At 53.1% G+C, this 11,250-nt stretch overlaps 1 protein-coding gene across 1 annotated transcript; it reads right to left on the bottom strand.

Moving 5' to 3' along the window:
• Positions 1-1,820: 1,820 nt before the first annotated feature.
• CCDC124 (coiled-coil domain containing 124) lies at positions 1,821-10,189 on the bottom strand. Its single transcript, XM_009587124.1, has 4 exons — positions 10,019-10,189; positions 2,945-3,131; positions 2,454-2,568; positions 1,821-2,116 (listed from the first exon to the last, which is right to left on the bottom strand). The coding sequence occupies exons 1-4, from the start codon at positions 10,175-10,177 to the stop codon at positions 1,912-1,914; spliced, it is 666 nt and encodes a 221-aa protein (XP_009585419.1). The 5' UTR covers positions 10,178-10,189; the 3' UTR covers positions 1,821-1,911.
• Between the last annotated feature and the right edge of the window lie 1,061 nt (positions 10,190-11,250).

Genomic DNA, 11,250 nt, shown 5'->3' with positions numbered 1-11,250 from the left:
AAACAGCCCCCGCCAGAGCAAGCCAGGAAAACAGAGCCCTCCACCCCAGGCCTTTATTCCTTCAACAAGTTAACAGGGTTTTGGGGTTTTTAATCGGGTTCAAACACAACAAACTTCTCACAGAAAGGGGAGACACTGGGTGCATTCCTCCCTGTCTTTACCGGGCTTGCGCGAGCAGGGGCAGGGGGAACGTTGGCAGGGGCCAGCCCAGCTCCTTCAGCCTGGGTCTGCAAGCAGGGTGCAGAGAGGGCTGGGGAGAGCCCCGAAACTGCCGCAGGCCGTCGGCTTCAGCTTGAGCATCGCCTCCCGCAACCCCTTCACCACCCAAATGCAAACGCCTCTGCCACCAAAGTGCAAACGCCTCTGCAGCCTTGAGGACTCCTGCGACCCTCCCTGCCTGCTCGCAGGCGATCCTCCGCAGGGGTAGAGGCCACACGCCGCCTGTTACCTGGCTGGGGATGAACCCTATTTGTTTAGTATCATCAGAAGAAACCCCAGCGGGATGCCAAGCCAGCCGTGAGTTTGTCTTGGTTTGGCAGCCCCCGTTAAGCACACAGGTAAGCACCAACAGCAATGGTGGTCAAGGGTTTAGACCTTAGGAAAGAATTTCACTCCCAAAAGAGACCAGAAGAGATGTGACAGGGAAGAGGGAAGAGAGGAAAACCCAGTGCCTGCTCAAGGCGAGGGGCAGGACTCCGCCGTGGCTCCGGGGCTAAGCCTCTCCAGCCCTGCCTGGGCGCTGCCACCGCCCTCCCAAGGGAGCTCACCGATTTCTTTTTGCCTGGGCCAGCGGAGAGACCCCAGGGCTCCGGCCGAAGGGGAGCAGAGGCAGCACAGCCAGGTTAGTGCCTGCGGTCCAGCGGCGGGGGAAGCTGCCGAGCCAACAGTTTTACATCCCCTTCCACAGGCTCACGGGGCACTTTCTTGCCTGAACCTGGGAGCAGGCAGGGGAAGAAGCGATGGGAGAAGCAGCGGCTTCCCTTCTTGGGGTAGTTCTTGGGTAGTGCGGGGTTGCAGCCCCTCCAGGAACCCTCCTGTCCCACCAGCAGTGTGTGAGGCTCTGGGCAAGGCCACCAGGAAAGTCACACAGAGAAGTCTGGCACCAGTGTCCAGACAAGGCAGGAACCATGCTGTGCTGTGTTATTTCTCCCACTCCCCTTTGAAGATGGAAGGTTATTTTCTCTCTTCCCCACAACACTGCACTGACAGAGCTTCTGCTCCCGTTGTGGTTCCTCCTTCTAACGCACCACCAGTCGAGATCGAAAGGAGAGAGGTGGCCGGCAGCAGGCAGGGCCAACAGCGATCCCAGTCTGGAATCTCTTCGGGGACATCCCAGCACCAAGGACAACACGAGCAACAGAGGCCAGGTGCCTTCCTCGTGACGGTTGCAAAAATTCACCCTGCAGAGCACGAGGGTGCGGCGCAGCCACGGTAGAGAGAGGGATGAATGCAGTTTGGCTCAGGTCCAGGCTGTGAGCGGGTTAACGCAAGGCGCTAGCCAGCGCAGGGGGTCCCCACCTCGGCAGGCGACAGTGCTGATGTTGCACCTCGCAAGCGCTGCCCATGCTGAAGGTCTGGAAGCGAGTTAGTAGCTTTTTTTCTGTAAGACAACTACTGAATTCGGAAGCATGAAGGTAGTGTTAGTCTGTCCAGGTTGCTCTGCACCAGCTGCCTGTGGAGGGGTGAGCATGTGCGGGGGCACGGGCCGTCAGTGAAGACGGCAGGACGCTGCAGGGTCCCCAGGCAAGCTGTGGCCTCCTGCTTATCTTAAATCCAAGAACAGAGAAAGACAGAAAATGGGGGCAGGGAAGGGAAACAAAAGGAGAGGAGGTTCCTTGTGTCTCCTGTTTTCATCCGAGCAGAGCCCTGGGGCTCCAGCCCACTGTCCGTGGGGGATGATCAGCTCTAGTTCTACTTTTGGCTGTTGTAAGCTTTATGCCTCTGGTTCATGGGGTTTTCTGGAGACTTCATCCACTCCTTCTTGAGGAGCTGCTTGAGCTGGGACAGGCGCATGTTGGGGTTCTCTTGCTTCAGGCGTGGCAGATTGAGCTCTTCAAAAGCTGTGAAGGCAGCTTTCATCCGGCGCTCAGGGTGCCGGTCCGGATCATTGGCAACGCTGCCGGGAGGGAATTCAGAGAGAGACGTGCATCAGAGACACCTCCCCGCAGGCACCAGCCACTCACCCCGCTCTGATCCCCTGTCAGTGCAACCAAGTGCATACAGAATAACTTGGGTGATAAAGCAGAAAACCCCGTGATACTTCCCCTGCCCACTTCAAATACTCTCCACAGAACAACAGGGCAGGGGACGTGTCCTGTTTTTGCTGTTGAGATAGAAAGTCACAGTCAAAGCATAAAAAGAAGCCAGTTGTGGGGGAGGGAGTGTCTGCGAGAATTTCTCGTAAGGAAAGCGACGCCTTCAAAGGAGAGCACTGCTACGATATGGCCACATACCTGAGGACAGCAATGGCATCTTCAATCGTCCTGGCCTCCACCGATCCTTCCTCCAGTACCCTTCTGTTGATGTTCTCTTCCAAGGGGACCTCCAAGTGAGTCTTCTCCTTCTCCGCTGCACAGGGAAGAGGGAAAGGGAGAAACGTTAACATCAAACCGAGCCTGTGCAAAACCCTCAGAAGAGGGTTTTCCAAAGTACTCTGAAGAAAGTGCTGAGAAAACTCAGCCAGAGTTCAGTCCCAGCCCCGGAAGAGAAGAGTGCCTGCTCTGCAGCTCTGTTTCTCCACCTGAAGGTGACAGGAGGTTTCTTCTTCCCCCATTTGGGTGTTAGACACAGACACAGTAAAGCATGCAGCACACAATAGCTGCAGGCAGCTCTTGCTTTCCAAACACCTTGTCCTTCACCAACAGTAGGTGAAAAAGGAACAGCCCCCCTTCCCGCTCCCCAGCCCCCCCGCCACCGTCAGGGCCTTTCTATGGTACCACCAAACCTGTATCTGCATTCTCCTTCTGCTGCTGGTCTTTTCTGATCGTCTCCTCGATTTGAGCCCTGGTGACTTTGCCCGGAGTGACCTGCTTGGGCGACTTCCCTTTCAGCTTCGAGTCTTCCTCCTCCAGCAGGCGCTGCAGCTCCTTCTTACGCTCCAGCTGCTCCAGCCGCCGCTTCTCCCTCTCTTCCTGGAAGGGAGAAAGGACCAGGTCACCTCCACCCTTACGCCTTCGTAAGGCAGGGGGATCAAACTATCCCTTGTAAGAGCAGGGAACCCCTCTTGAACAGAAACAGGCACCTCACTTCTGTAGCTAATGCAGCGCTGACCTCACCTTATCAGAAGGGACATCGGCTGCTTCCCCCCGACCTCCAGCGAGACAGTGACAGCCTGGCCCGTCCCTTCAGAATAATAATTCCCCCATCCCTGTCCTGTCTGCAACCACGCGCTGGCTTCCCATGATGTCAGTACTGCGAAACACAACCCCGCTGTCAGGAAGGAGCGGGAGGTACCAGCCAGGACTGCTGACAATCAGATTAAGTTTTCCACTTTAATTTTAATAAGTGGTCGGAGGTTGAAAGTTCAGCAGTTGTTCGAGACAAGCCAGTCAAGAGGCTGAATTTGTCCTCAGGCCTGGCTCATGCTCTTCCTAAGAGCCAGGGCAGGTGGTTAGACCGAATCCAACAAGCAATGCAGCTCTTGTGGTAATTTTAAAGTGCTTTACAAGGAGTTTAAGAGCCACTTTGCCCTCCAAGGCCCAGGGAAGAGGCTTACAAGACCATGCAACAGGCCCTTAGGGGCTTTCAGCACTTTGGCTTCAAGTTTTTTTTTTTTTCTCCTCTCCCAAAGCCTGTAAGGTCTGGCAAAAAGAAAGAAACAACAAGTGAACATCTCTGTCTGGGGCAGCGTCACATGCTGCAAAGCACTTCGTATTTAGGTTAGTTACATGGACACTTAATTATGGCTCTCATCCATTATTCACAGGGATGGCACAACGAACTGATCGATCATTAACGGAATGGATTTACTCAAAGGCAGCTGCACAGCAAAACCACCCCAGCAGTAACGCAACCTGCTGTCTTCATCGGTGTTTAAGGAGTAGGAGCAGAATTATGCACATTGGGGTAGGGCCCACTTCAGAGTAAGCAATAGGTTTGAGACTCTATTAAACAAAAAAACCATAAGTTGCTCCACAGCTCAAGAGTTTAAAGACAAAACCTATCAAAACACAGAACCAAAGCCCACAAATACCGAATCAAAACACGTCCTCGGGCTGGGAAGGGAAGGGACGCCTAGCTCCACTCCAAGCAGCTGGGGCCAAAGATGGGGAAAAAGCCATTAGAGGGATGAAGCCTTTATTACAACTGGCAGTCTTCAAATTCTTGGTCATTAAGTGCTTAGTGCCAGTGCCTTGAGACACAATTCCCCAGCAACTGGACCATGCATGATTTCAAAGTGCAAATTCATTTGTTTAAGACATCGGCTTTCCCTGCCCGCTGCTTTCCTGTCAGGCCTCTCCCTCTTCTAGTAAAGGTTGAGTAAACAAATGTACTCGGTCTCCCAGATTAGGAGGGATTTTGGCCACTCCTAGAACAGGAAGGGTGTCATGAGAGGAGGAGGAAGACTGTCTTACCCCCCTAAAAATTTATTCATAGGGATCTAACTGAGCAAGGGCAGCCACAGGGTCTTTGCCACCCTCACACAGCACAGCGCAGGACAGCTCCAGCTCCAGATGGGATCTCCAGCTTGACCAGCAGCCTCTGCTTGAGCATCAGGCATTTTTAAGGAAGAATGCAGGAGAAACCCCAAAACTTGACAGATTAGTGTGCCAAAACAGAAGGAGGGCCACAGAAATCACTGAAGGTCCAGCAGTCAGAGAGAGTAAGCCATTTAATTAGATGTAAAGCACATGCAAGAGAAGCAGCACTGTGTATTCAGGATACTGGTATCGTGCCTGGAACTAGTGCAAAGAAACTGTCCCCTGACTGCCTGTCCCGTCTCTGAAGCTCAGGGGTGACTGAACAAGGTAACCCAGAGAAGGTGCTGGCACGGTGAGCACCTCAGCAAGGCTGCAGGCGTGGTTGTGGCTTGAATAATTCAGGAGACAGATAAGGAGCGGATACACAAGTACTAATGACCTAAGGCAGGGGAGCAAGACACTTCAGAAAAGAAATGTTATTTATAGTTAGAGAAGACCATCTTTTACCCCTGCTTATCACAGAAAGGGAACTGTCCTCCAAGGCAGCTAGCTCAGCAGCCTGTCTCACACCGCACAGCCCCAGCTGGGACGACGACATGTCTGACAGAGCAGAAATTCAAGGATAATGCTCTGCTGCTGTTAGCTCCTTTCAAACAAAACTCTCCAAAGAGGACACACCCACTTAGCAAAGGGGAAACAGAGGCACAAGTAAGGTGCAGAGCCTTCCTCCTGCACTGCGTGCTGCAGGGGACCTCCAGTTACTCCTCTCCCCCAGCTGCTGGGGTAAGCTACTCCCTGCTCTCTGGCATTTACAATTGAGTTTCTATTTGCGGAAAGTAAATAAGCTGGCACCGTCACTAATTTGTCACAAGACCTGCAAAATCTACACGCTCAGGTTTTCCCAGCGGCCCGTCACGTCCAGGTCTGCTCTGCACCTTCCGCGGTGCTCAAAAGCAGCAGCTCTGAGCCGCCTGCTCGCCGACCCCAAAGCCCAAGGGGCCTGAAGCTGTCATTTTTGAAGACTTTTTTTCAGGTTGGGCCAAACCAAACCAATCCTTTATGAATCAGCTTAAATGTCCTGATGAAAGAGAGGCTTGGATTTGTCTAAGTGAAACATACCGCAAAGCTATTAGAAAACTGGAAAGGAAATGAATAATTTTCTCCCTCAACATTGCTGCACTCTACAGGGCACTGGGAGGAGCAGGGTGTGAGATTTCTTTAGCTGGATGCTCCTGTTCCCAAGGATTTGTGTGTTAAAATGTGAGTTTCCAGCCTTGCAAAGAACTGCTTGAGCAAGGAACAATTCATTAGCTTTCAGAACAGCTTCCCACCTGCTAGAGAAAACGAGAACAAGGTCCCATGCACATGGCTTTGAGAGCAAGCGGTCAATTGAAGCAGCAGCGCTCCCAATCAACCTCTTAGCGTGAGGCCCCGAGGAAGGCTGGAAAGCACGCCGCCAGCCTGGCGAAGCATGCCACTTCTCGCACGGCAGAAGGGCAAAAAATGCAAAAAAATGACGCAGTTGGAAAGCAAGCGGGGCATAACCGACCTGGAGCGTGTCTAAGTGCTCACTGGGCTACCTGAAGTACAGCAGAGCTTTGAGATGGGATCAAACACGCCCCTTCCATTGCCCACAGGCAGTCAAAGCAAGCATTGAAGGGATACTGGAGCCTGAGGAGCTTGGTTCTGGGGTGTGAACCCCAACCTGGTGTCGTCAGATGCGCTCCACTACATCTCTGTCTCTTGCATTGCTCATTCAAGCCATCGGATTTCAGTATCGCGCACCTGGTACCACGCAGATGTCCTCCAAAGAGGGAAGAACAGTCATTTGACCTGTCTCGCATTTTATCTGAATAAGAGCTGGTGCTCACAGCTGAGTAATTCTGCACTGAATCAGAGGGGTGAGGGGAGAGAAAGTCACCATGCGCCTGTCTGCGATACCACTGCAGCTGGGACCTGCCGGTACCCGAGCCTGCCAGCCCACACCCCGCGAGCAAGGCTAACGGGAAGGAGAAAGGCATAAAACTCGCACCAAGAGTCACTGCTCCCGCGTGCACTATCTGCGCTCTTCTAGCACAAGTACTCGCCCTGCATTTAACTTGAATGTTTCCCCAGACCCTTCGCATACAAGCACATAAAGTCTCCTCGCTCCTGCATCATCCACACGTTCTCCCTTTGTCATTCCCACCGAGGGCACTGAGCGAAGCTGTGGGAAAGACCTCTGCGGGACGGTGCTGCCGACACCATGACGCTGGGCAGAGAGAAAGGTGCCAAGGGGTTTTGAGCCACTGCTGAACAAGGAGGAACTGCTTTCCTGACATACGGGCACTTAGCAAACAGAGACCAGGCAAAATACAGCCTGAATGGGGAGAAGGGCTTGTCCTCCCTCAGCCAGACAGCCCCGGCGGGAGTTTGGGAAGTTGGCTGCACTCTGCGAGCGGACACCTCGGCCCCAGCAGCAGTCCCAGCCAGCGAGATCTTCCTGTGCCCTTTTCCGCAGGGCACAAAGCGGCTAAACCCAAGGTTGCCAGAGAGAAGAAAGCCTGCAAGACCTCCGCCCTTGACAGATACTCCACCGGTCCTTTCCTCCCGTAATCCTCCAGCCGATTTAATGGTTTGTCACCCTTCCAAGCCTGCCCGCAGCTTCACCCAGGACGCACAGGCGTCGGTGGCTGTTCCACCACTAGACACACTTGAGCTAATTGCATGGAGAAAAACCACACTGTGATCAGGCTGATGAGGAGTGTCATGCTCTGAGCTGCAGTCTAACCTGCCATAGGAAGGGTGGGAAGGGACAGAAAGGATGAAGATACCCGAACATTAAAAGAAAAGCAGTTACCTAGGTAAAACCCCGAGTCTTCCAGCAAGAAGGATGTAGATTTTGTGCTTTCCAGCTGGAGCTCTCCAGGGAAGGTAACAAGCTGTGACTTGTGCTGAAGTGCCAGAGGAGGAATACACACATCACAGGCTGGTGATATTAGCTCAGATGTTCCTTTATGCATCAGAGAGCCACCAAATGAGTGTCATCCCCCATTAGCAGAGGACGGTTGCTCTCAGAACGGGGGGGGTGGCATTTAAAAAACCCCCAAAATGCAGCAAAAGCAAACAGGACAGTCATCTGGTGACAGTGAATCTCACGACAGCAGGCACTGCGTTTTGAACATTAAGCTTTCCTACGCCCAAGTATTAATGTTGACATGCATCGCTGCCCCGTCAGCGAGACCACCGGATTGCCAGGCAGAGCCACCGAACCCCAGAACAGACACAGAGCTCTGCGCTCTCACTTATTTCACTGAGACTCCGGTGGTCATCTGCAGGGGGAAAGGGATTAAAAGGGGTGCGCGGGGTTTGGTCTCAGCACATCCCAAAGGCTTTCAGCCACTCCTGCCTGCTGGCGGTGCAGGAATTCAGAGGTGCTGCACGGGTGCGCTGCGGCGCCGTTAATGTGTTACTGCCATCGCCCGGAGAGCCGGGGAAGAGCTGTAAGAGCTGCTCAGCGCTGACTGCGAGGTGCTGCGAGCATCCTCCCACACACACCGCCATCCCCTCCTCGGGGTGCTGTAGCTGAGAGAGACACGAGTCCCTCCTGCAGCATATGGCTGTGGCCGGCAGCGCTATTTCCATGCCAGCACCACCCGCAAAACAGGTACTTCTCCATGGAAGTTTGACTCCTGTGAACGGTTTGGTTTCTGTCCTCTCTAGGATGAGGATGGAAAGTCATTTACAATCTGAGTCACACATCCCTTCCCTGCTGGGATGCGACAGGGCACAGGCAGCAGCTTCTGTTCTCCGTGGGGATATTCCAGCCTGATGGCACTGGAGAAGCAGCTGAGGAAGGTTTCACTGATTTATTTTCCCCCAGCAACCCACTTATTCCTGTCTGTTGGCCACTTGCTCACCTACATGAAGCCGCAGCCCTCGCTTAGGCTGTAGTAGCACCTGCGTGAGGCTCCCGCAGCAGGAAGAGCCCCCGTGCAGGTACAGTTAGACTCGGAGCCCTTCTGGCAGGACAGCTCCCCATCCGAGCGGAGATTTTTGCTGCTGTGAGCTGCAGGTCCCCAGGGGGGTTTGTGGGAAGCAAACGCACTGAAACACAGTATTCAAGTGAAATTCAGACCTAGAGACTACGGCTATGCTGATGCAGGGAGAGGGGATGGCTGAGGTGCGGACTGGAAATGGCCTCACTTGTTTCTCTAAAACCCAGTCTGAGGCTCTGGGATGGACCCTGGTTTTCCAGTTAGCAATTCCAGCTCACAACACAGCTCCCCTCTCCAGACGCCCGTGCCCCTTGCCTGCAGGAGGCTGTTTTGGAAGCCCAGTCAAATAGGTCACTGTTGGCCAAGTCTTAAGCACAGCAATAATAAGTCCTTGTTCCAGGAAGTAATTAGGCAACATTACAGGATTGCGTTGGGGAACAGCACACAGGATTCCAAATTCCAAACGTCAAGACACATATTAGGGGTGAACTCACGCAGATGCACACAGCACGCAGCTACCAAGGTCACGGGGACGCGCTGGCTTCCTGCCTGCCCGGCCAGTGTGCTCGAGTACCGACACACAAAGTTCGGTAAGCACCGAATTCACAGAGCAGCACAAACCCAGTAACCCCATAAATACCATTTATGTCGTCAACAGAAGCCCTGTCTGGTTAGCACGAGGGTAAAGGAATCGTTTCAGAAGAGGCAGCTAAGTTATCACCAACAATTGTTTCTAGAAAAATCCACAAAACGAGAAGGTAGATTTGTCTAACGCTGATGCAGGACAACGTTAAAACCCAAATAACCCAGAAATGAGCACTAAAGTGCTCCATTTATTGAACACCGAGGCAAAGGGGCACCCAGGGCAGAGCAAGAGCAAAGCAGAGAGAATTTTTTGAGAGAGACATGTCCTGATGTGTGGCACACCAAGTCAGGGAGAAAAAAAAGCTTTGCAGCCCTTAACCCTGCTGATTTCTTTTTCCTTCCACAAAAATCAAAGGAAAGTTAAGAAAGGAAAAGAAAGAAAAAAAGCTAAAGAACTGCTTGGTCAAAAATCAAGCCCTGCAGCAGAGTTCCTGATCTTTTACTTAATTCAATTTTAAATGATTCCAACAATAAAGCTTTTACTGCCTCCCTCGGGAAGTCAGCTCTAAGATCCACCAGATTTCTGAATTACAAATCAAAGCTTACACTTACTCCCACACTCGGCTTCTTTTAGCTCCCAGAGAAGCCACTAGTTCCAGCTTTTCTGCCCAAAACTAAGCACAGGACAAGGTGTGGAGACACAGCTACAGCTGGGGGCCAGAGGAGGAGAAGCAACCCTTTCTGAGCAAGCCTGGATCTCACGGGCTTAGCAAAGGACCAGGTAGAAGGCACCCTTCTACCTGACTAGCCATTCACCTTCCTTTGTTCCTTCCTCATCACGTGTTTGTCTTCATCCTTCCAGTAGGCATCTTCCAGCTCCTGCTGACGTTTGGCATCGGCTGCTGCCTTTGCCTCAGCTTTCCTCGCGCGGGCAGCAGCCGACTTGGTATTTTCACCTTGGAACTTCTTGGGCATCACTCAAGGTGCTCTGCGGAGAAGAAAAGAAGTTCAGATCCTTGACCTGGACAGGATCTCGGGTTCACCATCACCCCGGGAAGCAGGAACCATGAAAACCCCCTTTTCTTATTGCGTCATACTATTTCAAGATCCCGGGCAGAACAGATCTAGCAATCTCCCAGCTCACCCAGGAGGAACTCTGCTCACTCTGCCCCAGATCCTCGGCAGGGGACAGTCCTTCCCGCCTATTTATTGTGCTGCAACAACACAACAAATTGGGCTGCTGGGTTCCTGGTACCGAGTCAAAAGCACCCCTGCCCCGCAAGCCAAAACATGCCCCCGAAACCCAAAGCATGCCCTGCTGCTGAGTCAAAAAGAAGTTGGGTGCTTTCGTTCTGGACCGGCAGGCTGCGAGGGGAATTCACTGCTGCCAGCAGAGCAGGATGAAGCAGCACAAACACCATATCATGCCCTCTGACTGTCTGCATAGAAACGCAGCCCCCTGGCCCCATTTAACTTGGATAAATGGCCACGCAGACAGACCGTATTAATTCCCCCTACATCGTCAGGGTAGAAAAAGTCCTAAAAGCCTGGCACAACAGGAGCCTCAAAATTAGCTAGGCACTATGAAAGACCCTTCTCCTCAGCACGCTGCCCACGCAGACAACACATTCTGGATCTTAAATCTTTACTTTTAATGGCAGATAGCTACTTGCTAAAGAAGAAACAACAGAGAAGGGCTGACGTTTAGGGCTGGCTGCTCGAATCCCAATCTTTTCAAAGTCGGGGCTGGATTAAATCCCTTCTCCTCTCCGATACGTGCTCTGACCCTTCTTCAAGAGCCCGATCTGGGCTGGGCTCCAAGGCAACTCAGCCAGGCGTGGGAGGGCGAAGGATGCCTCCCCCACCCCAGGGGCTGCTTCTACAGCTATAAGGGCCCGGCCCCGCTCCAGGTCCCGCACCCAGAGCCAGCCTGCCCCGAGCTGCCCGATCCAAGGGCCGGCTGTCACCTGCCCAGGCCAGACCCCTGCTCCGCGCCACTGTCCCCAGCACCCCACCTCACCTTGGGGCTCTACAGAACCCCTCCCCTC

The sequence above is a fragment of the Fulmarus glacialis genome, unplaced genomic scaffold (assembly GCF_000690835.1).
Source record: "Fulmarus glacialis isolate BGI_N327 unplaced genomic scaffold, ASM69083v1 scaffold26771, whole genome shotgun sequence".
NCBI classification, from domain to species: domain Eukaryota; kingdom Metazoa; phylum Chordata; class Aves; order Procellariiformes; family Procellariidae; genus Fulmarus; species Fulmarus glacialis.
The sequence above is the reverse complement of the archived record's forward strand: the minus strand, read 5'-3'. Positions and strand labels throughout refer to the sequence as shown.